General features: G+C 38.2%; 2 protein-coding genes across 2 annotated transcripts in view; one reads left to right on the forward strand and one right to left on the reverse strand.

The window, feature by feature from the left end:
* The first annotated feature begins 404 nt into the window (after positions 1 to 404).
* Positions 405 to 9,362, forward strand: mindy4b (MINDY family member 4B). The gene is made up of 12 exons (XM_017491059.3): positions 405 to 541; positions 1,112 to 1,139; positions 1,946 to 2,119; positions 2,298 to 2,417; positions 6,765 to 6,862; positions 6,965 to 7,130; positions 7,256 to 7,321; positions 7,438 to 7,508; positions 8,037 to 8,109; positions 8,295 to 8,471; positions 8,568 to 8,748; positions 9,050 to 9,362. The coding sequence occupies exons 1-12, from the start codon at positions 405 to 407 to the stop codon at positions 9,190 to 9,192; spliced, it is 1,434 nt and encodes a 477-aa protein (XP_017346548.3). The 3' UTR covers positions 9,193 to 9,362.
* Positions 9,363 to 9,454: 92 nt separating this feature from the next.
* The window catches only part of zmp:0000001236 (mastermind-like protein 2), a 57,186-nt gene continuing 39,053 nt past the window's right edge, over positions 9,455 to 27,587 (reverse strand). Inside the window, exons 2-5 of the mRNA XM_017491057.3 lie at positions 20,196 to 21,455; positions 12,823 to 12,966; positions 12,356 to 12,428; positions 9,455 to 11,823 (exon numbers count right to left, since the gene is read on the reverse strand). Coding sequence (XP_017346546.1) covers positions 11,018 to 11,823; positions 12,356 to 12,428; positions 12,823 to 12,966; positions 20,196 to 21,455 — 2,283 coding nt within the window. The 3' untranslated portion in view covers positions 9,455 to 11,017. The remainder of the gene's footprint in view (positions 11,824 to 12,355; positions 12,429 to 12,822; positions 12,967 to 20,195; positions 21,456 to 27,587) is intronic.

The following is a 27,587-nucleotide window of genomic DNA, read 5'->3' on the forward strand; positions in this document are numbered from 1 at the left end:
CTTCTTCTTCTTCTTCTTCTTCTTCTTCTCCTTCTTCTTCTTCTTCTTCTTCTTCTAAGAACTGCTGCTACATTCATAAAGACTATGCCGCTCGTACTGAACATCCTTTCGACACACCTGTTTGTACTATTTGACTTTACAGTATACAGCTGTAGATGAGTAATGATTTATAATCCCACTATTCCCTATTACTAAGTAGGCCTAATCATCGCCAAATATATAAATTATGTATATTACAGTTGTAGTGTAGTGTACCTTAGTAAACAGTCATGGTTGCATAACAGGTATACCGATGCAGTATTCCTCTGGGAGAAAAAAAGCTCAGGCTTCCTCCAGCAACAATGGCCTCACTGAAACATTCATAGAGCTTCCTGCGCTCGCAACCATATAGCAGGTGAGCCTGAATGCGTGTGCGGTATGTCTGTCATCTACAGATGGAGAACGGGCTGGAGCAGGCCGGTGACAAGAACACAGACCTGGATGACATTCTGAGTCAGATAGCAGAGCTGGACAAATGGAGGGAAATATTTGACGCTCGGGGGTGAGATGCCTGTTGTGGCATTTTTATAAATACACTGAGCTGCCAGTTTGTTAGGTACACATACCGTATACAAATATTTTTTGACCAATTTATTAAGTAAACCTACCATACTGCATACAGTTACTGTGTGTAGGTCATCACTGCGAATTTATCAACTGTCCTCTGTTCCTTCCTTCAATGGATCCAACCTTAATTGGACCATTAGCTCTATTTCTGGGTGGTTCTCAGCACTGGAGTGACATTGACATTCAAAAGCCCTGCAGTGCTTCTGTGCTTGATATGCCTGTAACAGTGCCACACATGTCAGTGTCACTCGTATTGTCACAATGGGCTTCCATGAAAATAACCTGTCAGCGGTGGTTCTGCCGTGGTGTCTATTCATTAACAGATGAGATGGAATACAGTAGGACTGAGAAATTGTGTATTGCACTGTATGGACAACAGTTAGTAATTTTATAATTGTGTACCGCTATGGTAGGTATACCTGATAAAAGGGGCAATGAACATATGTGTAATCTAGGTGTACCCAATAAAGTGTCACATATTTAGGTTTCATGTTTTAACTTGCAGGTTGGAACTACAAGACTGTTTTGAAAAAGTAAGTCTATCATTTTTATTTGTCTTCACTAGATGGCAACCAATCAAGTGTGAAGCACATTTGTATTTGAGTTTTGCTTATGTGGGAGAACATGATAACCCAAGACCTGCGTTCTCAGGTAACTGTATATCATTTGTGTCTGACCAGAGGGATGCTGTGTGTTAATGTGTGTGTGCAAGTGCATGTGTGTAAGTGAGTTCTGCTCTCCTTAACCTGATATCCCCTGAAAAACCTGGGGCCACTGCAAGAGGTCTAGACGTGACTGCTCTGGCTTGTCAGCTGCTTTTTCCTCTGTTTTCCTCATACTCATCAGACCAATTCATGGAACTATGTGTGAAAGTGTATTTTGGCACAATTGCCAGATGCATGTAGGCCCTGAAATGGAAGATTATAAGCAGCTGTTCCAGAGCATCAGCACACTGCAGCCCTCCAGGCTTGGATACATTGAACTGCTTCAAGAGGAAGTGAAGAGAAACCAGGATGTGAGTGATCTGCTGCCGATACAGGAAATGTTGGCTCATGTCATGGAACTGATGCTTTGTGTGTGTCTGGATTTGCTTTTGGATTTTATGCCATTATGCAACATCTCTGTGGAAGTTATAAACTATCTGAGATGATATGAGAGAGGGAGCCCATGAGAGAGAACAAAACAGAATTCTCTGTGATGTTGGACATCATATTCCAATTTTAATCCATTGGTTCTTTTTACACAGTTGCAGTTAACAATCTTCTTGGAGCAGTGTTCTTTGTGGACATGTTTTCCATTTCTTAACTCTATTTCTTTTTTCCTCTCTGACTCCTTATAGAGACCTCTTGAGAGGCTTAAACCTGAGGAAGAAATCGAGGATGTTTCTCGATGTCCTTCAGCCCATTCATTTCACAGCAGTGCCAACCTGCTGATGGTGCCCTACTCCATCCCTCGTGCACTAGCTGTCTCTCCCAGTCTGGGTGGACAACCAGTTTCACCTGAACTTGCCATGGTGAGTTATAAAAAAATTAGTGTGTTACATAATTCTAGTGGACCTCCCTGTGTCCATGTCTTACAGCAAGACTTTGAATGATTCATTAATGTACTTCCATAGAGGGAGAGTGTGTCAGTGAGGATTTTGTAGTACACTTAGTTACAATGAGGCCTGTCTGATTTTTTTTCTCATACAGAGTCTGAGGAAGATTTTGTTTGGAAACACATTACACATCTTTAATTATGAGTGGAAGAAATCCTTCTTTAAGTTCCGGGAGCCATATTCAAACCTGTCCTATGCTTTGGAGGCAGAAAGAGTGAGTACTTTTATACAATCTCTCTATCAAATGGACAATTAATAAAGTATTGTGTTCTGGTATTCAAGTGCAATGGGCAACTTCTAACATCTAATGGGCAACTTCTTAATGACCAAGACCACATTATAATTTTGTCTATAAAATTTTGTCTATAAAATTTGTAGTGTTGTTTTGTCACACACACACACACACACACACACACACACACACACACACACATATATATATATATATATATATATATATATATATATATATATGCTTATTATGTTAATTGGCAAAAAATGGTAAATTTAACTCCAGAATTACTGACACTCCATAAAAACCAGCAAAAGATAATACATCACTCAATGCAATGGTTGATATTTTGAACATAAAGGAATGTTATGTAGTATTTTTTCACCCATAACCATTTTTTATGAATGGAATTTTTATCCATGACACTGCTTTTAAAATGATCTGTTTAGTTATTACAATTAATATTTGGTGAAACCTCCCCTGAAACAAGCTCTTTCCTTAACGTCTAACAAGATTGTAGACACTTGGACATTTACATTAACTTTTCAATCTCCTTTATAGTCCGAGATTTGTGTCTGTGGACGTCCTCTTGTATTCAGACCACAGGCTTCAAATGTGAATCTTGAAAAAGTCATTGTGAAACATTGGCTGTGCATTGAAGCAAACACATTGGTGCTGTTTTGTGATGCAAGTCGTTACTCATTCAGGGCTTTCAGACTGTCTTGACTCCTTATTCAATATATGTACATGTAAACATAGACAGAAGGTTATATATCTCACTGAGATGGAATGTTGGACTACTTCCATGTTCCTGTAATCAATCGCATTACTTAGCTGATTGTATATATATTGTACATAAGTGAAGAAAGGCTGTATTCCAATATTCCAGAAGTAGATTAACTCTTCTCCTCTAGGATTAACCAGTCTAACTCTGTTCATGCCTGTTCATGTCACTGATCATCTTGTTAGATGTGACTGAAAACATTACTGAATAACTTATCTAAAGATCAGTTGCATATTTCAGTTCAGGTGTCTAGAGGTGGTTGCTGTTTCTTATTTGTATGAAAAATGGTCAGCCATGAGGTATTGTACATGAAACAATATTTCCTTTTATGATTATGTAGGACCAGCAGTTTTCAAATGCATTATAACATTAAATTGGTCAGGGATCAGTGGCAGCTGGAAATATTATTCATGAATTTTCTGAACCAGATGTGGTGCCATTAACAAAAAAAAAAAAAAAAAAAAAAAAAAAAAAAAAAAAAAAAGAGAGATTTTGTGACTTTGACCAGATTGTGCTATAAATGGGATTTCTGTATTCAAACATTCTCTTTTCATGGAATATATTGTGTTGTGAAAAAGTATTTCTGATTTCTTCTGTTTTTGTGTACATCATACTAAATAGTTTTACGAAATACAACATAAAACAAAGGCAACCTGAGTAAACACACAATATGGTTATCCAACACCTATCACCAATGTGAAAAACTTAATTGCCCCCTTAAACTTAAAATCTGGTTGTGCCACCTTTAGTAGCAATACCTGCAACCAAATGCTTCTGATAACTGGAGATTAGTCTTTCACAGGACTGTGGTGGAATTTTTGCCCACTCTTCTTTGTAGAACTGCTTTATTTCAGCCACCCTGGAGGGTTTTCACGCATGAACTGCCTTTTTACGGTTCTTCCACAGCATTTCAATTGGTTCAAGTCAGGACTTGAGCCATTCAGAGGTGGACTTACTCCTCTACTTTGGATCACTGTCTTGCTGCATAATCCAGTTGTGCTTGAGTTTCAATTATGGACTGAAGACCGGACATTCTCCTTTAGGATTTTCTGGCAGAGAGCAGAATTCATGTTTCCTTCAATTACTGCACCCCATCTGTCTTCCAAACAGTTCCACTTTTGACACATCCACAGAACATTCTCCCAAAAGGTTTGAGGATCATCAAGGTGTGCTTTTGCAAAATTCAGACGAGCCTCAATGTTCTTCTGGGTTAGCAGTGGTTTTCACCTTGCCACTATTCCATGGAAGCTATTTTTGCCCAGTGTCTTTCTGATAGTGGAGTCATGAACAGTGACCTTTATTGATGCAAGAGAGGCCTGAAGTTCCTTTGATGGTGTCCTTGGCTCTTTTGTGACTTCCTGGATGAGTAGTTGCTGTGCTCTTGAAGGAATTTTGTAAGGTCGGCCACTTCTCGGAAGGTTCACTACTGTACAGAGTTTTTCCATTTGGAGATAATTGTGGTTCTTTGGAGTCCCAGAGCCTTTGAAATAACTGTGTAACCCTCCCAGACTGATGTATTTCAATCACATTCTTTGTCATCACTTCTGGAACGTTGGCATAGTGTGTTACTGGGTAAGACCTTTTAACCAACTTCATGCTGTTGAAAAATTTCTATTTAAGTGTTGATTTGATTGAACAGGTTTTGCAGTAATCAGGCCTGGTTGCGTCTAGTCCAGCTGAACCCCATTATGAATGCAGTTTCATAGATTTGGGGAATTAGTAACTACGGAGGCAAATACATTTTCACACAGGCCTATTTGGTATTGGATAACGTTTTTTGCTTCAATAAATAACCATCATTTAAAAACTGTATTTTGTGTTTACTCAGGTTGCCTTTGTTTTATCTTAGAATTTGTTTTCATTTCTGAAACAATTTAGTATGAGATATACACAAAAACAGAAGAAATACTTTTACATAGCACTGTACTTTGTCAGAATCAGGTTATTGCTATACTAAAGTGTGTCCAAAAAGTTTCTTTACATAGGGACTATGTATGCCAACACCACATTGTGCCATTGTCAGTGGATGTTTGTGGACGTCCACTTCTCGGTCAGTCCGCAACACTTCCAGTCTTTTTGAATTTGTTAATAAGTGACATTTGTGATGTGGTTGCCATGTTCAATTCAATTCAGTTTTATTTGCATAGAGTTTGTAACAATGGACATTGTTGATGAACAGTGAACAAGCCAGAGACGATGGTGGCAAGGAAAAACTCCCTGAGATGATATGAGGAAGAAACCTTGAGAGGAACTAATTCAAAATGGAACCCATACACATCTGGGTGACAACAGATAGTGCAAATATAAATAAATTCTGTAACTGTGTACTACATGGCCTACAATAGTGCAATTGTGTAACCAGGAAATTCAGTTACAATTACAGTTTTCACATGAAGTCTGTTTTGTTGAATTTATCCACTGATGTTCACTGATGTTTCCTGTTAAAAGTCCATCACAGCCTTGTGACAGCTTCCCGATCCAGCCATGAGAACAATTTCAATACGTTCTTCTTTTGTTAAAGGCATTCTTAAAAAATATATAATATAAACTAAGTATGAAAAATTTTGGATGACATTTTGCTAAAAAGTGTTAATGTCCCCTATGTATGGAGACTTTTGGGACACCCTGTAGTGCACACAGTGAATATAAGCTACTGTATGTAGTAGCAAATAATAGACCTACTAACAGTGTATGCAATAGTCAGGGGTTCTGAAACTGGCTAGCATGATTCAGTGTTTCCTAGGCTAGGTCTTAATGAAAAAATCCACCCTGAATTACTTGGATATTAATCTTTAGAATTGACGTGATCTTCAATGGCATCCAAGACTTATTTTGTAAGGAAATTCTGAGTTCCTTTTTAGTTTGAACTTCTTTCTGCAACATGTTGGTGTACTGTCATTTTGGTTAACACTTTCCTACACAACTCACAATGCTGTTGACTACTTGCTGATAGTGGAAATTAGCCCTTACTTCATCTCTACCTAAAGAGAGCAATGCAGCAGTGCTTTAGCTCTAGTAGCTCTACTAGTCTAGCTCACTCACCTCCTCAGTTGTACACGCTGTTAAAAAAAAGATCAGGCTTCAATTATCATTAATCATTAATTTCATGATAATACTACTGTCAACTCTATCGTGCCTGTCATCTAATAGATATTAGCTGTGCTGAGTCTCTGCCATAACGTAGTGTAGCTTTATTGTATAGCTGCATTGCATTCTGAAAGTCCAGTTTTTGCTGTCTCCACTACTTCTTCTATTGAAATTCTAATTAAACACTGTTATCCCTTTATGTTTAATATTGTTGCGCTAGCAATTTCCCCCGTAACATCCTAACAAAAATACAGCACCAAGTAACTGATCAGCACCAGAATTACTAAACACATCACAATTATTTCAATCTAAAAATATTTTTTATATTATATTTTTTTTATATTTTGTGTTATTATTTAGCTTGGATATTTCCTTTAACAATTAGCTAAAAGCTGTGCAGGGCAAGAGGTCCTCAAAACCATAGCAATTTATAGCTTGCTGAACCCTTCATTTTGCAGGGTGGAGCCCGTTCCATTCAGATAGCAGTCCAGGCGCACATTATCAAATACCTGCTTTTCTCACAGCCTTTAAGCACAGAGTGCTGTGGAATAGAGAGGTGAGGAAAGAGTCATGTTTTGTCCTCAGCTGTGTGATCTAAATTATACAGTGAAAGAAATTATTAGTCATAACGGTTGTTCTTGTTTGTTGTGTGTTTTAGTCTGTTGGAGGTTGGGGAGAAAGAGCAGGAGAGGGCTTTGGCTGCTGCTTTGGCTGATATTTTATGGACAGCTGGTGAGGAGCGTACTGCCACCGTCTCCTTGGTTACGCCAGATCGCTGCTTCACCCCCCACCTGGACTACAAACTGGACAACTTCACAGAGCGGGTACTGTTTACCATGCAGTGTCCGGTATCAATCTCAAACCACATATGGCCTCTGAGTCACACACTATACCCAAAGTATACTGTGAAAGTTTAAGTAATTTGTTTGGGTCAAACTTTCTTTTATAGTTGCAGATATTCACCTTTAAAGAGAAAGAAGAAGTGACAAAATTTATATATGAACATATTCAGTGTGTGAGTATTTAAGGACACATTTTGTATACATTTTTGCAAAGTGAATTAATGGATATTTTATTTGTTAGCTGTCAGTATTAATCAAATATAGTGCATATCTATTCTTATCCTGTAAGTTCAATGAGGAGGGAAGCCATGGAGTCATTCTCTTTCTGTATAGCTTGATCTTCTCAAGGTCGATTATTAGGTAAGTTAGTAATTTTTATCAATCATTGAGGGGATGCCTGATACACCCCCCCCACCCACCCACCCCCACACACACACACACCCCAGATTTACCCTGAAAGAACACATTATATAATGGGAGTGACCTGACAAAAAGCAGCATGCAATTTTTTTTTTTTTTTTTTTACATTTTAGAGTTTAGGGATAATTGTTCCCTGATGATTAGATCACACATAAAAACAGGTCTGAAATGCTAAAGATACCTTTTGCTCAGTTCTACTCTCCTTTAGTGTAATATGTAAGGAATAAAACATGATGGGCTTGCTGTTATAAGATAATAATCAACAACAGGTTAGTATGATGTGGCCAAATATGAAGCAAAGTAACTGTTACCACATGAAGTTGATTATTTTCCAAGAACAGAATGTCCTGCACTGCAATAATAATACCTTAGCAAGTGAAAATATCTCCTTTGAAACTTTGAATTTAGTCAAATAATCATATTTGCCTTTGAAGGTTTACTTGAGAATTTCCCCTCTAACTATCCAAGGTTGCAAGAAGACCTGGATTTCAGCACGACTCATCTCTTACAATTTGGCTTGGGCAACTTTGTTTGTCGCCAGGTAAGCAAATCGTATCTCTGTAAGAAAAAATGTTGTATGCAGTATTTAATATATTTAAGTGATATTCATGTTTTCTTGACTTTTTTCAGGAAAAAGACATGGTTTTAGCTTAAACAGAATATTTTGTTTGTGTGATTGAACACCTGCTAATGATTGCCGGTGACTGAAACCTAACTATTTATTAGGCTCTTTTGAACCTGTTGTTGACCGGCCGTGCCAGTCCTAACGTCTTTAACGGGAAGTCATCATGTGATGAGCATGGCAACACACTTGACCAACCTCTCCATGGAATTCTGAGTCGGAGCAATGTGGGATACCTACACTGGAGCCGAGAACAAGCGGAACATGCCAGTCTGCCTGCTGTAAGCCCTATGGGAAGCTTATTATACTGTACATAAAGGTCGATCATTGAAAGCCTTCAAACCCAGTAATTCTGTGCCTAATGACTTCTGCCTCAGGTGGGAAGCATGTTGAAGACACCCAAACTGCCTGTTTGGGTTTGCAACATCAATGGCACCTACAGCGTTTTATTTAGTCCAAACCGATCTCTGCTGTCTGACTGGAAGATGGAGCATCTGTTCCACCTCTACTTCTACAATGGCCAACCAACCCAAGTCAATACTGCAATGCTCACCGTAGGTAATGTTATTCACCCTGCACAATACTGTCTGACTTAATTCCTTAACTTTAACTTAAGGGAACCAAACTAGCGTAACGGATGTTGCACATGGTTCAATGGTTCATGGTTCATTCATACACTACAGACAATTTAGAGATGCCAGTAAGCCTACAACACATGGCTTTAGACTGTCGGGGGAAACTGGAGTACCTCGAGAAAAACCCCTGAAGCACAGGGAGAACACAGGGCAGAGTCGGGAATCGAACCCCCAGCCCTGAAGGCAGAAAATTAAAAAAAAAATTAATGAATCCTTTGTTTCAGACACACACTCTCATCACTGGGAGGCTAAAAGCAGAGACGGTCAAGGAGACCCTGAGAAGAGGTTCCCCTCTGTGGAGATGACCATCAGGACTAAATGGGAAGGAGCAGCAATTGACTGGAATGGGACAGTACCTTTCTTCTGAGAAGGTTTAGATAGCTATTTACCTCAATTTAGGAGTCTTTTTAAAAAATCAATACAATATACATTTATGTGCTATGACAGGCACATTAAAACACATTAAATACATTTTTATTTTAATGTCCCATAATCATGTTTAAATAGTATATGAACTTCAAGTTCCCCTGGATTTTCTATATGTGTAGACAGTTTAGAAGCATTGCATTTCTGATAATAAAAACTGCACTTAGATGTAATATAAAAATTAAAATAAGACCCTGCCACAATACAGAGATAATTTGTTTGTATTTAACAATGACAAATAGTTCATGTTAAATCAGCAGGAGAAAAGCTTTGGCCAAGCAAATTGGTAATAGGTTACAGATTATTCATTCATTTTCAGTAACTGGGCACCATGCAAACATACATTCACACTATGGGCAATTTGGCATAGCCAATCGGAATTGTTTTTGTTCAGTGGGAGGAAACCAGAGGACACCCACTCAAACACAGTGAGAACATGCACAGAAAGTCCACACAGACAGTAACCTGAGCTCAGGATTGAACCAGGGACCCTGGAGCCATGAGGTAGTAACCCTACCCAATGCACCACTGTGTTGCCTGGACATTATATTCTGTTAATTAAACATCAAAATTTGAATTATAATTACTTTAAAACCAGGCATGTTCAGATGCCCCCTTTTAGCCCACAATGCAGAGCTAGCTTTATTGTCTGTAATATGTATAGACCAAACATAATTTAGAAATTCAGCCACACTCTGTAACAGGTTCATTATGTTTGACAGAAGGTTTACAGAGGAGTAAAATGGTTATACATAAATGGTCAGTAAATCTGCATAACTATATTTTATTGTAATTGTCAGTATTCAAAGGCTAAATTGACATCACAGGATATGCACATTTATTACAGCCTTATAGATCATTATAGAAAAGACTAGTGTTACAAAAAAAACCCCACAAGATATAGTAAACATATTTATAATACAATATTAGCAATATGACTTATTGAGACATTTTTAATACTTAATGTCTGCTTGGAATATTTCTGTAACCGAATATAAGGGAATCCACTTAACTCTGCAGAGCAAATGTGAAAGTTGTATGATCAGTCTACATTTTGGTGCCAAGTCTTTCTTGTTTACCTGAACAAGTGAACAAACATACTGTATATTAGAGTTGAATGCATTTTCGATTTCTGCCCAGAGCAAGTCCCTGGGTTTCAGTTTTAGAGATGGGCTTCTAAGACGTACTGTTTTAGACTCACACAAAGATCTTACAACAGGGTATACGCTCATAAATAACATCTTTGCCATTATATCCTTTGATTGCCACCACAGGTTCCTTAAATTATCAATGACAAAGTTGTTTGTCTTATTAATGTTGCATAACAAACTATATAAAATTAATACCCCTTTCACAACTAATCTTCAGGATGTGACAGTCACAAGTGCACCAGCTTGCTGTGTTGTATCGCAATATGTCAATGCTTACTACAGCTGATTTTTACAGGGACGCGTATAGTTATATAACATGATGTGAAGACCATAAATACTGTGAACATGGATCTTTATAACAGATTAGATAATATGATTAAAAGCTAAATCTAGTATAATGACACCTGCAATACATCATTTGTCCACATGAATAAAAAAAAAGTCATGATAATTGGATATCTCTTCAGAATCTTAAGTTTAAGACATCAAGCCAATCCCTTATATGTTAGGTGCTTTAAAATACAACCTGAAGCTCTTTAAAAGCTTCAATCACCACTTAGTAAAATACCAAAATAGTAAAGTCATCATTCTTATTTGTGTTCCTGAGTCTCTCATTCATGAGTGACCACCCAGAATCTCTTCTAGGTTTATGTCTTTCATCCAGTCATCATTGCCTGAACCTGACTTAAGCAGAGAATCGATGAAGTCTGAGTCGGTATTGATCCCTGGTACTGTATTATCCCCATCCTGCAGAAAATCAAATGTGAGGCGGCCTGCACGGTTGTTCTGATAGGCACCAGGGCTTTGTGCTGTGCCTCCATATGTGCTCATGCACCCCTGCTGTGTGGGAGAGGACTGATTTAGTCTGCTGATCCCAGGAAGTGGGGGTATGTGTGGCTGGCTGGGTCTAGGAGCTGATCCTCTAATGACAGGGTTTAAAGGGATCAGTCCAGAATGGGGCACTGCCTGATTTGGTGGACCGATATGCCTTGGTGGGAAGTGAGCTTCAGTTTGTGCACCCTGGGGTGGTACTGTGACTGGAAGTCTCTTTACATCTAGTTGCTTTGTAACATTTTCCCAGCTCATGCCTGTCTCCCTGCTTCCAGTGGTGGTCATGCATCCCAGTCCTTGGCCAAGGATTGGATCTTGGCTTGCGCTGGTTCTTACATGCTGTGCGGTAGGGGCAATTCCCTGGAACTGTGGCTTGTTTTGATGCATCCCAATTTGCATCTGGCTGTTAGGCTGTTGGTGCAGTTGGCCTGCACAGTTTTGGACTTCTGAATGATCAGATCTGCTGGGAAACATTCTGTCTCCAGAGTTGGGAGTCATTTTGACTCCTTGGCCATTGGAAATATGGCATGAGATGGACTGGCTCTCCCTCTGGTCTGAGCTATTACTGGTTATTGAGGATGATGTCAGACCTGGGCACAGAACAGCACATGAGGGAGTTTGGAATGAAAATGGTCATTTGAGTCAAGTTAGAATGCGTACAAATATTCACATAGAAATGAACAGAAATAGAAGTTTAATAATGATAATAAGATTTATCCGAGGCGTTATAAAGATTAGGTCGTAAATTAATCAACACACTGATGTTCATGTAGTGACTGTGATGGGAGAGAAGTAATTTTCCTTTGTTTAAATTAGGAGAAAATACTGTTGTGGATATGTGGATAATGTGGCTTTTAGACTTGAGTTCCCAGGAACCATATCTTGCTTCACTAATGATGAATTTTTAAATAATAGAAGGTTACACTTAAAATAATCTTCTATTGCATATACAAAATTGGGTTTTACCATGATTATCAATAAATAAAAAAATGTCTCCTAGTTTCAACTTCTTGTGATGCATTATAAGTAATTAGTCCAACAGATATAATAAATTAGCAAAAGGAGCAAATGGTTTTGTATTTGGAAACGTAAGAAAAAAATTAAGAAAGAGAAAATGGGTACCTGGGTAAAGGTTTGGATGCTGTGGTTGTTTGTAGTCAGGTGGAGGTCTTGTTAGATGCCTGTTAAACTGATCCTGTGGGTTGAAATAAATGAAAGCAAATAAGAAAATGAACAGAACACAATAACCAACAATAAATCCCTGGGTTTAAAATCTAAAGGACCAAACAGTCATTCAAAACTATTCTGTATTTCTGAGTTTTAATACTATGGGCAACACTTTGAGTGTTCTTAAGAATGAAAACATGCTGTATCTGTTGTTGATAGTCTGTTGTTCAGAGTTTATTAGGTATGGTAAAACACAGTGTGTACTACAAACTAAAAGAGAAGAAGGCAGGTTGTACTGTAACGCCTTAAATCAGTTAAAATTAGAGTAAACATGGTGTAAATTGCATCACACCTACTGTGTAGAGGATGACAGCAGAAAAAGATTGTGATTCAGAGTGGATCAGTTTTAATCTGTTACTCACTGTGTCACTGGTGTGCTGCTGAGGTTGGCTTAGCTGTCTCTGTGCTTTGCTGTTGTTTATCTGCTGAGTGCTAGGTGCAGACAGACGCTGCTGCTGGGTCACCAGACAACCATTTGCTGAGAAACGTGGCCCTGGTGCCAATCCCTATGAACAGATAACGAAGACCTAGATGTTATTTAGTCATCGAATAACTGTTTACTACAAAATGAATGCTGAATTAGTGGTGAACTTACAATAAATGTTAGTCAAATATACAGTAATACTGTAATGCAAGTTCTACATTACACTTACACAACATTTATATTGTAAGCTTTATCACTTCAGTGGACATTTGCTTTCATAAGATCAAGTTTATTGGGCCTTGTGATTGTACGGTTAGTCCACTAGATGGCAGGCTTTATCAATTATTTTGATGGTTTAAAGCACACGCTTCGTGATACATGGAGTACATGGTGTTATCCAATTCCCACAGCTTTTTTGTTTTTTCCCCCTCTAATGCCTATTAAAAGAAAAAAAAGGACAAATACATGTCATTGCTGACAAATAGTTATTTGGTTTACATGTAAGTATTTTGTTGAAATGGTGACATTTCAATATATCACTACATGACTGATGTCTTAAAGATCCTTTTTTAAATCTGCAGAAATATACACAGACAAGGTGTATGGATGTCCAAAACGTTCTCCTTGGATGGTTTTTATTTCTTCAGTGCATTCTAATTATATATATATATATATATATATATATATATATATATATATATATATATATATATATATACACACACACACACACACACACACACACACACACACACACACACACACACACACACACACACACACACACACACAGACTGGTGAAAATGTAAAGAAAAAACAACATAGTAAAGTGTTGGACCAACAGGAGCCAGCAGAACAGCTTCACTGTGTCTTGGCATATATTCTACAAGTCTGTGTAACTCCACTGGATGGATGAACACCATTCTTCCAATAGATATTCCCTCGGTTTGTGTTTTGATGATGCTGGTGGAGAGGGTTGTCTAACAATCTGCTCCACAAACCAAAAAGTGTTCATTTGGGTTGGGATCTGGTGACTGTGAAGTGCATGTGATTTACATCATTCTCATCAAACCATTCAGTGAGCCCTCATGTCCTCTGTGTGGGGGTTGAGTCATCATGAAAACGACTACTTCCATCAGGATTTCATAGCCACCAGTTTTTCCTTTAATTTGTCAGTAAATAATCCAGTTCCCTGGGAATTTTTTTTTGGCAAAAGACCATCTTGTGAAAGATGGCCATGCCAATATAATGAAAATCTGGCCTGTTGATAGAACACTTTAATGCCTAAAGGCAGAATGACAAATAAGTAAATGTGGTGGTATTTTTATTTTTTTTTATTAAAGTAAAACAGTGCATGATTTGGAGCAGATTAATAAATGTACTTAAAATAATTCCTGTGATGATCTCATGGCCCTTAAAAAGAATGTAAATTCATAAATATAACAGACTAATGTTTGCTTAGATTGCATAAGGAATGGACAAAAAAAAATGTATTTGCTAAAAGTGCAGAGAAACCATTTAATATGTGCATATGTTGCAGAAAATGGTCCCCTTTTGCTATCTGAAAGTCTACGATCTCCCAATTTTCTCACCCGTTACTGATATTTCCCCTGGACCTGCTTTGAATACCAATACGCCTCGCCAAATGCAGCTGGATCCCCTATCACCTCTTTCCTCAAACAGATCAGCTACACGGCCATGAACACATCAGTTCCTCACGAAAAAACAACACCATCAGGCCAGCAATCTGTTACAAACTCTGCCTTTGAAGTTTCATTACAAAAGCAAGGTGGCTCAAATCAGTTATAAAGGTAAGAAAATAAATAGTCTGTTTCAGGTCTTGGGCAGGTGTCATTGAGCTTGTTTTGGTGACCATAACATGGCACACAACTCAATTATACTTGTTAAATTAAAAAGAACATATTTATAAGGCAATAAATAATTGGAGACATAAGGTGCTCTAGGTAGGTTCCTGTGATTACATGATGTTTATTGAAAAAAAAAGAAACCTTCAGGATTGTTTTAGGTTTCTTTCAGTTTTTCTTAGATCTTTGTCAATAAACCCTTCTTTAGTGTCAGGCAATTTCAGGTGTATTATCTGTCAGATAATAGTTTTACATAATTTTTAAAATGTATAATCCAAGAACAATCTAATCACCTCTTAATCAAAATCAGAACATTAAATTGTCTGTGATGTTAGACCCTAAAACAACAAGCAGCAAGACTACAAATTACAACCACACACACAACTGGTAATATTTTTCAGCCAGTAACGGCCTTACTGCAAGTTTTTTTTCCAGAACAAACCCTGCTCAAGTATGTTATCCCATTCACTCAAACACACACAGTGTACACACTGTCAGCCACTGTGTTGACATGAAACATTTCTCAGGGCAAAACAGATTCAACAACGGCGTAGCGAAAGGCCATTGCTTTGAGATGTCTAAAAGACATCTCCAAAAACCCACAATGGAGGTCCTTTAACAAAAGCACTGAAAAGAACCTCGTGTGTTATGGGAGGAATTCCCTGCTTCAACAAGCCATGGAAAAGGGGATTTGAGGAAAAGTACACATTGCACGAGGTCCTATTCAGGGGCAGGCCTATCTGCAGTGGCACAGGCCGTGCCTCAGAGGAGCTGAGGAGGAACTTGCTAAGGTCCCATGCTGAGATGGATCAGCTCTGGGAAGTCCACTAATTAATTAGAGGGCAAGTGAAGATCATTGTTTCCCTGCTGAACTTCTCTAGTGTGATGACTGCAAAAAAAAATTTTAACTGAATAACGCACATGATATTTTGCAGGTCATCATTTTTAATAGGACTACACGAAGTATCAAGTTTTTGACATCTAATACACATCATATTTTAAACAACATCCTCGCTTTCCATTAATGATGTAAGCTCAGTCACTTTTTTGCCAGAACTAGTCATTCTCCCAGATTTTGGTACAAGAAAGTAAGATTCCCTTAAAAGTTCATTCCCTGCTTTGTATTACCTCCAATTAGAGGCATGGCGAGAAATCATGACCAGTCTGGACACCAGCCAAACTGCCTTCACGTTACATTCAAATTGCCTTTCAGTGGGGTGTGTGTTATGGGTGGGAGGGACTGAGCGTTTCATTAGCGTGGACGGCTCTCTAATCCACTCTTTGTCATCCTGATGTGTCATAAAGCTGTTTTCCATCTCTGCTTCACTCTACGCTCTTCAGTACATCGTTAAATGAATACCACATGTGGTTGCGGACTCCATAAAGGAGGGCTGTGATTTAGGCTCTCATTCTACCCCGCATTACAAGCAGCTGACAGGGCTCTAGGCCCGAGCCTCGCTGCTCTCTCACACTTCCTGCAGTCTGAAGGCAGGAACGCCGTCCCCAGGGAGCAGCTCGGCATCTGGACTTGGCCCTGGATCGCTTTCCCAGGAAACAAGCACTCGACTTGCAGTGCAGCTCCAACAACCTGGCACCCCCTCCTCTTTTTTTTCATTGAGATGGGAATCCAGCGAAAATGAAGAGGGAAAAATATAACATGATAAAGCAAAGAACTGTGATGACTGTGCTGACGGAAGAATATAACATTCAGTGATGGGCTGATATTTGCTTCATAAAACCTCATTTTTTAATTTAAACCAAATGTCAACATTTTGTGTTTTATGACTCTGGAAACTGAACTCCCATAAATGCCTCAAAGATGTTACAGATCCAGGCCTAAATTCAGAGCAAAATTGCTGAGGGAGGCTTTATTTTTGTGAGTGAATTAAAAATGGAGAGAATGCTTGATCAGCACTGTTTTTCCGACATTCTTTGCCTTTTCTCCTTTTAGAGGCAAGTTCCCATTTTAATAATTACAATCACTTTCTGTTTTATTTTATTTTTTTTAAACTACTGACAAGTAGATGCCCATTCTACTTGTATATTAAATCTACTGTAAATTAATTTGCAACGGCTGATATAGTGAATATTATCCCAAATAATGTTATAGCAAATAACTGACAAGCTAATATATTTCAGGCTATAATCCATTCAAATCTGCCACAGAGGCTCATCCAGGGCCAACTGTCTCACATCCAAACCAGCAAGCACATGAATTACTCACTTGTGACTGATTGTGACCAACAAGCATAACACTTCAATCATAAATATGAGATACTTGGCATTACAACATTTAATGAAATCAGGACTATACTGTATGTGTTATACAGCGTATAAAAACTCTCTATGTGGAATTTCCCAAGCAGAGAATGAAGCACTTTGCCTCCCATCTGGACACAAAGATTTCCATTAGATTTCCATCATAGGCTTGAACACCCTTGAAAATATGGATCCCAGTTTTGACACATTCAAGCCTGCGACTGATCAGCAGACTGTGAGAACAAGAAAATGAAAAACAGAGCCCAAATCTTGATCTTTTCACAGGAATTTTGCAAGCTGCTCCTGGTGGGAGGAAGTTCAGCTCTGCTCATGAGGGTTCCAGAGGGACTGTGGCACCATTTCGGGACCTTTATTTCCATGGCATTACTAATTCAGTTGACTGTGGGAAGACTCTGAGCACTCCCATTTTTCTCCCCTCTTGTAGCAGAAGCTGTGCCTTTGTTTCCATTTCAGCAGTAAGTTTAACCCCATCAGTGCTGCCAGCAGGAGTATTTCCCTCAGTGAAAGGAATATCTTTTTTTCATAAAGAGTGGAACTGTTTAGGACTTTCTTAATTTCCAGGAAGAGTGTCAAAAATATCAACCTTAATTAACCATGTAAGCTATGTGTATATCTCATATATGCCTTATATGCTACATAATGAGCTCTCAGCATATGAATAACCCAGGAAATATATGTTTTGCTGTTTTTTTTTATTAGATGTATTCAATGTTAGCTGTTACAGAGTTACTTCTCATGACTTTGTGGTCTCTCATGAAGAAATATTTCCACATCTGCTTGTGGAGCGTAGCTTTAAAATTTCTTTTGAAACCCTATTTCTTTTGTTCATTAGTTTTAATACTTGGTCGTAAACCCACTGGTGCATTTATAGTAGCTGTATTTCATGTATTTATTTTAATATAATTTTCCTGTCACTGAATTGACATGTAAATTGCAAAACAAACATACACATAGTTGCTCAGTCCTCAGCTGCAGCAATGAAATACTTCCAACCCAAACTTGTTGGCTCATATATTCCATGGAATATACTTAGAAAATATTTCATGGTGAGGACTACTGAATTCCTTTTGAGCATTTATCTGGTCTAGACAATCTACAATATTTTTTTAATCACCTGATAAATGTTACTGAAATGAGACTTAACTGCAAATACAAGTTTAATAAGACAATAGTGACTAACAATAATGGTAATCCTCCTCTGGAGATAAATGGTGCTTCAAAGGCATGGTAATCTTTTGAGCAAGTGTCCAGAAACATGGTCATGCCCCAGTGTCAACAATGAGGCTTAGTGAGGCTTGGGATGATTGACGATAGTATTGCCAATTTTTTACAACTACTGCCTTTGCTGTCTGATTTTAGAGCAGAGCAACAAAATATTTAACCGATGCAGTTTAGCTTCCCTAGTCTGTGCTTGCCAAATAGAAGCCAGACGCAAAACATAAATGCGGGGCTCACGTTAAAATAAAGGAAACAATGTGTTGTTTATCAGGGGTAATTCACTTTACAAGAATTCTTGTTAGCATGTTAGGTTTATTTACCATCCCAACTTGAGTTTTGCAAGCTTTCCTGACCTTGGTAATGGGTAATTAATAAAAAACAAACAAACAAAAAAACAGACTACATGCTAATGTTAGTGACTGGCAGCTACGGCAGCTATAACCAGCTTCTGGTATTCTTTTGCTCTAATGAAGGAATGTGTGTATGGCACATGTTATATATGTCTGGCCACGCCCCCTTCTTTTCTTTCCTCAGCATTGCTGCAGCCTCATTTGCATAATTTGTATTGCATGGCTAAATATTAAACAAGACCATAAAATCTCAACCTAGGATTAATTCTGATTGTCCACAATGATAGATTTGTTTAGTAGCTACATTGTTTATTGCTTTTACAGTAAAAAGAAGCATAAACTTTTTCCTGATACGCATCTCATATAAGACTAAAGTACCTCAACCGTAAGATTAAAATCTCTGATTGAAATTTAAATCTGAGTTTAAAGTAATGTAGCAACAGGATAAAAGTTAATGCACATTTGTGTACATATGAATTGAAATAAATTCCTGATTCTTGTAAACTGAATTCATGGTTAAACTATGATTTAATCCAGGTAAATCTCTGCTCTCTTAGCATCCTCTGCACTCAGAACCATTTTGGAGATTGTGTTCTGAGGACCCATCTTGTGTGGCTCATGTTATCGTTTCACACAGAGCGAGGCAGGAGATGCTGTTTGAACAAAACTGAAAAGGGGGATGTTCTAAATCTCCCCAATCATAACAAATCAGTGGTTCAACCACAGGCACCAGGCTAAGCAGATTACTGTCATTTTCCACAACTTGTCCCTCATAGCTAACAAACTCCAATTAGCAAATCCCGCTGTGCACATCTATGCCTTGGCGCTGAGCAACTGTGACAGGCGGAGAAATTAGAAGTCTTGCATGTTAATCCATCACAGGCTAGCGAGCCAGGACTCTCGTCAAATCGCTTTGAGGGGATATACATATTCAAGATGCACTGCAACTACTCAGACACAAGACACTGCGATTTATTGCGACAGGAGCAACAAACTAACAGCACAGTGAAGCCACTCATAGTTAAATGAAGTAAAGAGAAGAATCTGGCAGAGTGCAGGGTGAGCTGAACGGTCAATGCAAAACCAGAATATAAAGAGAAAATAAATTCTGCTCCCTTCCATAAATGCTACACACAAACTGACTATAGCAGATGGACCAGCAGCACTTAGAATCATGAGAAAAACTACTGTGGATTTTAGGATTAATAAAATATTCCCATGACAATATGATGGCATTACTTCAAATAAAAGTAATACTCTTATACAATCCACAGTTAATGTTAGCATTTTAATCCTGTATGCTTATGTCCCTCCCATGAGACATTACGAAAATAATCATTCCAGTCTGAGACAGCTTAAATACAAGTCTCAACAAGTCTGAGTCTCCTGATGATATGTTAAAATAAAATGCTTTTCAACTCCCAGTTTAGTGTAACAATCATTACACAAATAAAAATAGATTTTCTGTTTCTGCTGTTTTGAATTTATTATTAGTGTTTGAAACATAAGCAAAATGCATCATTTCGGCCGAATATCCTACTTAGGATTTCTGAAAACTCTGAAAACATTGCCAGTCATGCTTCAAATAAGTGTCCTACCTGTCTTTGTTGGTTCATTTTATAACTGATTCCAGGACCATGCTGGCTGAGAGGAGGCCTCAGGGGCTTCGGTTGTACACAGGATGATTGCATAGACAACTGGAATTGCGTGTTTTGACCTCCTGGAGACTGCTGCTGCGTAGTCTGTTTGCTCTGTGACCCAACCATGCGGGGGATTTGTTGGCCTGTGGTTGAAGTTGATGCTTTAGGGGTGAAATGTAGCATTGGTTTATTGTTGAGCGGTTTCATGTCGGTGGGATTTGATGGGTTGTAACCACTGGGCTTAAAGAGACAGTTGGGCATGCCTTTGCCCTGACCAGTGCTCTGAGAGTTAATTCTTGGTTGGCTTAGCAAACCAGTGCTGGACATTGTTTCCTGACAAAAGGAACTGGGGTGGCCACTCATGGTGGAGGACCAGTTCCTCACTCCTCCAGTGTGGCTTTGTTGTTGGTGGTGGAGGAGAGAGTTGGGCTGCTGTTTGGGCTGCTGGTTTGCCGCCATTTGCTTTAGCTGCTCAGCATGTGACATCTCATGCCAGGCAGGTAGTCCCCTTGACGATGTTCCGGTGGTCTGTGGTACATGGTTATGCGTCATTTGCCCAGGCCCAATGGGAGAAGTTGACAAAGTTGTGTTGGCCATTGAGAACGAAGGTCCAGCAGATGCTGGCCTGAGCTGCGGAGAGCTTCCTGGTGCTTGGCCAAAATCAGATGGGTACTCTGTCTTGATTGGTTTATCTAAATGCGGGCAGGGATTGGTAGCACCAGCCGAGCTGGGTCGGCCGAGATCCAAACCAAAGTCATCATCTTGTTTCAACATTTTCTCCAGCTCCAGATCATTGAGAGGTGGTACTGACTTGGTGAGCTCATCAAACAGATCCTGGAGTTCAGGGTCAATCTGTCCTCCACCCTCATCTTTAAAGTCAAACACCATCATCGCAGGATCTGCTGATGACTGGCTGCAGGTCTGAACATCAATCGGTTCTTTCTTCATATCTCTGAGAGTCATGTTGAAAATATCATTGCCTACACCTTGACCCATCATGAAGGGATCTTTTCGCCGGGGAACATGGCCCAGACCTACAGACCCAGCTAAACCTTGAGGCTGCCCTGCATCCACAGAGCAAGCACCAGCATGAAGAGAGCCTGTCTCCATACGAAGACGCTTGAAGTCTGGCACTGGGCCCGCACAGAAGTGTCCATTCTGCTTAGCAGTGTACCCCGAAGGCTGCCCCTCAATCTTTCTTCTAAGAGATCCCTGGAGCTGTAAAGGCAAAGAATTAATTGTTAACTGGGAATTCTACTGAACATAGCTTTAAAGTAATGCGTCTGTTGCAAAAATGTTTAAACATTTAGATTAAAGGAATGATTAGCAATTAAAATGAAATAGTGCAGCATATGAGAATTCTTCAGAAGCCTGTGGTCTCTTTCTCTACACTTAGGTCAAAATGAGCACATTTTCTACTGCTGGAAGTGCACATAATGTAGACAAGACCTTTTCTATCTAATTAATGAACTCTTATCAAAGTCCTCTTTAAAGCTGAAAACCAATTAAAATGTTGATGAAATTTCTAAATATTAGAATGAAAAAAGGTGTCTCAGGAACAAATTATCTTTATGTAAATTGACCCAATTTTGTAATCGACTGTGAGCCTTTCTGCCTTGTTCACATGGCCATTGTGGATAAAATCAAAAGCTGAGAATTGTTCATTTTCTCCTTTGTGATTACACTGAAAATTTCCCTTCAAGCCCAGGAAAATGGATAGCTGCTACAAAGTTAGATTAAAAAGAGAAACAATACACTGGTACATTGGCTGTGAGATGAAGCAAGTGTTAATCTACCTGTCTTATTTTTTTATTTTTTTACAAGAACACTGTGCTCACAGGTATAATTTACTGGCAAAAAATATGCTGGAACAAATAAGGTTTAACAACAACAAAAAATCTGATCTGAAACCCCTGCATTAACTGAGCAGTTAAATTTAGCCATCAGATATAAAGAGCAGCTAGACAAAGAAAGCCTTTATCTGTTTGGCTCATTTGCATGAATTATATTTCCCACTGTTGGCTCACTGTAAAGATAGCAGCATTCTCCTTTGTGCGCAAGGCTGTTCTCTTTGTCTCGCATGTCTTCATTTATGTAAATGAGACTAGAACAATGACTCATAAGTCCCTTTTAAGTCACCGTACGGAAGCATTTGCAACTGTAGTTGAGTACATATACACAGTAGCTTCTAGTGCAATCATTTCTCTAGGAATAAAAAACTCAAACAACCAGTGTTATGAAAATGCAAAATCATACAAATATGGACTGACATTATCAGACTGGGAGAGATAATGTGTTAGGTATAACATTAATATTAGTGCAGAAATGAGGTAAGCCTAGAGCAGTTCTCACAGTAGTGGCAAATAAGAGCTTTTTTTTCCATCTGGTGGAAATATTACACATTGTCATGGTGGTAAAGTGATTCATGCCTTCAGGGCTGGGAGTGAACACTTCTCTCTCTTGCTCTCTCTCATTTGTGCTCTAGTGCTCTGTGTTTGCTTACCTATGCTGTTTCACTATGAATGAGATCCGTTCTTAATAACTCTCATACTGTCTGACTCAACATGTTAAGGACGACTAATTCTTTGTTTTCAAAGATTTTTCTTGGAGAGGTACAAATTCAAGCAAGAAATACAGACTCATAAACATACTAAATGTGCGTAAATGTGAATGCATGTACACTCACTGTCCACTTTTTTCTCCCCCTGTACACCTGCTCATCATGTGGCAGCAACACAAAGCACAAAACAATGAAGATACAGGTCAAGAGCTTCAGTTAATGTTCTCATCAAGTATCAAATGAACAACAAATGTGATCTCTGTGACTTTAACTGAGGAATGGTTCTTGGTGCCAGATGGGCCGATTTGAGTAATTCAGAAACTGCTGATCTCCTGGGAGTTTAAGACACCCCAGTCTCTAGCGTTTGCATGAATGAGAGGGTGTACAGGTGGTCCTATGAAAATGGAAGATGAGTCTATTTAGGGTTCATTTTGAATATAAAGAATATATCATGTGGGTTTATTCATTCATTCACTCCTACATGGAAGACCACACAGTGATGATGTCAACCTTGTAAAGTGATTATGACAGTAGAAGATGTTTCATAATGCAGCCACAGCATTCATACTCACTTAAATACTACATGCTATAGCAAACATAAATAGTGCAAATGGTCATTTTTTATTATATTTTGTTCTTGTAAGATAACGGAACATTCCTATCCTCAGAGTCCAAAATTGTGCTTCACGTTCATGTTCTGAGGCAAAACAAAGACACTAATGTTTAAAATTACATTTTGTGTTTGGTTCATGGATTAACGAGAAACACCCTAATGGCAAACTGTATTAAATGAAACACCAAACACAGTAATGCCATCTGTTCTTCTCATACATTTAAAGTATCAATGAAAACCTTGCAATGTTCAGGGTAGCCTATTCAGAGGGAGAAAGAACAGACACAGCGATTGCTATATCAATTGTACTTCACTGCTGTGCTAACCACATATGAAATAATTCCAGTGGGATCATTTTGGCGGAGAGGTCGCGGAGAAACAGTGGCCTCTATTCATGGGAAATCCTCCTGACGGATCTACAAGTGATCTGAAAATAGAGTTTCTGATTAAGGTTTAATGAGCTCAGAAGCACAGGATCTCCCTCAAAGTGACTCCTGATGAAGAGAGTTGTATATGACTCTCAGTACATATATCCTGCAATCCACTCTAATAAAAATGCCTATTTAGGATTTATTTATAAATGCATATCTAATATTAAACAAAACATGATATATAATTTCAGGTGGTATGGTACTCTGGTTTCCTCCCACCTTCCAAAAACCTGCCAGTGGACTGGCTACTCTAAATTGCTTCTAAGTGTGAATGTGTGTGTGATGCCCCGTGATGGATTGGCAACTCATCCAGGGTGTATTCCCACTTCGTGCCCAGTGGTAAACGGACAGGCTCCAAATCCACCACAACCCTGAGAAGGATAAAGTGGTTACTGAGGATGGATGAATGACGGATGTATAATTTCAACTAAATAGAGTTTTTGGCTGAAGCTAAGTGCTTCAAAATGTAAATGCCTACAGAGTTGTAACAAATTGAAGTAAAACCCAATATTTAGTGTCTTAGTAAGGTGTTGGGCCACCACAAGTCACCAGGACAGCTTCAATGCACTTTGACATAGATTGTGCATGTCTCTGGAACTGTACTATTTATATGCTCGTGACTCAAAAGCAAAATTAAGGCTTAAGATCAAGTATATTCTTGGTATTTGATATAACCGACAGAATGAATGCATCATCATCATGAGGTATGGTTAAACATGGTGATGTATTATTAAATTAAATCATCTCCTGTCATTCTCTTTGAAAACAGAAGTGGCCCAGCACAGTGACACTGTGATATTTAATTTAAATGAGATTTAATCTATAGCTTTTAGGTATCATATTAGTTTTGTTCTATTGATTATATTAATTATATGGTATTCCAGGCATAATGATGTGTCCACTGTCAAGATTCACATTTATTCTCTAAGTAAGTATAAATTAAATGATAAAATAATGAAAAATATATATAATTGCATGTATTTAGTTAGTATTTGGGGTAAGTAGATTATTTATATTACAGTGGGGCAACATTAATCAACAAAAATAGATCCCTATAGTTCCAGTCTACATTACATGAATACTTAATGATTTGTTGAATGTAAGAGATGTAAAACTCTTCCCATTACTCTATTAGGAATCAAAGGTACCGTCTTCATCAGAAAATATGTAATGACCTATGTAGCTCTGCTTCAGATCATGAAAAGCTAAAAGACATGTGGCAAGTTCATTCATGTAAGTACAGGCACATGCATGCTACGTGCAAAAGTGTTGGGGAAATCAGAATTGAAAAAGGAGGGTGTGGTGATTTATTATGGTCTTTTTATAGCACGTTCCAGTGCTTGTCTCATAGATTTAAAAGGCTTCCCTAAGCACAATAACTAAGCTTGAGGAAGTGCCAAGTAGACTGAGGTGCCAGCATCCCTCCTTGAAATAATGCTTTACTCTGTGAAAGCACAGCAAATTGGGGAGGACAGACTATTCACCAGAAATTAGTAGTTTAATCAAGTGTTTGCAGTGCAGTAAAAGGCAACAGAAATAGTCAATCTGTGTGTTAACTGCATTTCATGCAGTTCTGAAAATGCTATGTAAGGAATAAAACACAACAGGGTACACTTGTTACTTACCCTGGTAAGTAATAAGTAAGTACAGTAAGTTCATTATTTTCTTATAACAGCACATCTGGAAATATTTAATTACACTTATACCACTCTTATGGCCAACAACTGTAATGTTTAATTTATTAATAAAGGTTGTGTTTAAATAACACTTAATAAAATTTAAATAAGACACTCTGTGTCTTTTAACCATTTATAATGATGTTAATGTTGTGGAACATCCTGTTAACACTTCTGTTATAGCTGCTATAAACAGTTGTTCCTTCACCAGCCTCTTTTCTTTCGCTCTCATTTAAAGTTCATTAGACAAAAATAATGCAGCTTATTACAGAGAAATGGGAAAGCACAAAGTCCTCTGTCCCCTAAGACATTCCCTTATAGTAAGTTTAATCTTATAAATGATTATACGTCTTTGTTAGATAACACGTTTTTTATTGGTTATTTTATTAGTCTTTGTTTATATGAAGCATCTGCCATATGAGTTACTTTAGAAACGATAACGTATTGGAATATGCGCATTAATATAAACCTATGATTTGCCTGGCAGCTGCCACTTCTCTTGGAGCTGCTGTTATAGCAGAATTAAACAGTGCTGTGGCATAAAGGTTGTTAGGATTGTTACACGTTGCCTTTTTGTTATACTGCCCTTCCTCTTTCATTATACACATCAGGTATGGGTGTAGGTAGTGAGAGTACATTACAGGTTTTTTTTTTTTTTTTTTTTTTTTATCTCATGACATACAGTAGGGTCCAAAAGTCTGAGAGCAGTAATGAAAATGCTTCGATTATGCATTATTTTCTAATTCTATACAACAATTCTCATTACAAATTATATTATTGACAACTTGAGTGAAAAATAGATTCTTTGAAATATTTACGAGTTTCTTAGTATTTGGTTTGTCCCTTTTTTGCTTTAATGACAGTGCGCACTCGAGCATGGCGTGGACTCCACACGTTTATGCTAAGCTTTATGATTAATTTTAGATCAAATCCATCTGAGTGTCGTCTGAACACATGCTTCAATAGAAGACAGTAGGGATGAGGAAACCCTGACCCTTTGTACAAAGCAGTAACATGGTCAATATCACACATTTGCTTACATTTCAATAATAGTACAAGTATACCCTGTTGTGTTTTATTCCTTACATAGCAAATAGTACAGAATCCTCAATATTAAATATTCAAGATATTGAACATTTACTTTCTTTGTTTAAAATATGTCAAAATCTGTTTATTTCCCATGTTAAATGAAAATGAAATAATCCAGATTTCAGTGGTCTCAGACTTTTGGACCCCACTGTATGTTTGTCCTTTAATATTGGTGCAAACATGAAGATCTTGACTCACTTTTTCACAAAAAATCCCAGTAACCCCCCCCCCCATAGGCTTCCGATTTGGTCTTCACCTCGCTCAAACCTCACTCTCTAATATTCACGGTCTAATAGCAAAATTACCAAAACACATTCTAAAGTTCACACACATATCAACAATTTTCACACATATTGAGAAGGAACCCTAAATCTCTAAAGCCACTAAAATGTTTCTGCCATTATCTACAAAACTCTGAGTCATGGCATTTCTCCTAGCACAGATTTGGCACATCTCTAGGCCTCAACTTGGACATACTAGACACTATTCTTTCCCAAGACATTCCTGCTTGGGGCCCCTCTGCTACTCACAACTACAGTCACAAAAACAACATTATTTGTTTATCCATCATAATATTCCTAAGAAAAAGGATCATGTTTTGAGTGTGTGCACGTGTGTACATTCCCGTGACTGCATTTTATCTCAGTCCATGGATCACTGAAACATTGAAAGTATGTAGATGTCTTTATTTGCCTTTGATTGTGAATGTGTATACAGTACTGTACGTGCATGGATGTGTGCAGGTATACATGTGTGTAAAGGATTCCTGAGCCATAGACTCTATTCAGAAATGTGCAATCCGCTCCTGAGAGAATCAGAAGATTTCCTCTCTAAATCCATCTTTAAAGAAAAAAACATAGCCAAAATAAAAGAAATAAATACCACTATTGTGTTCCTAAGGAGACATAATATTTGCACGGTTGCAGGGGTTGCTGAGTGCCGTGAGGTGGAATTTCAATCGGATAGGAGTGAAAACCTAGA

The sequence above is a fragment of the Ictalurus punctatus genome, chromosome 17 (genome assembly GCF_001660625.3).
Source record: "Ictalurus punctatus breed USDA103 chromosome 17, Coco_2.0, whole genome shotgun sequence".
Classification (NCBI taxonomy): Eukaryota; Metazoa; Chordata; class Actinopteri; order Siluriformes; family Ictaluridae; genus Ictalurus; species Ictalurus punctatus.

Excerpts from the sequence above, each read along its gene's own strand:
- mindy4b (XM_017491059.3), top strand. The coding sequence starts at position 405 with ATGCGTGTGCGGTATGTCTGTCATCTACAGATGGAGAACGGGCTGGAG. Across the intron at positions 7,509-8,036 it reads TTCTCAAGGTCGATTATTAG|GTTGCAAGAAGACCTGGATT; the intron begins GTAAGTTAGTAA and ends TAACTATCCAAG. Across the intron at positions 8,110-8,294 it reads GCAACTTTGTTTGTCGCCAG|GCTCTTTTGAACCTGTTGTT; the intron begins GTAAGCAAATCG and ends ACTATTTATTAG.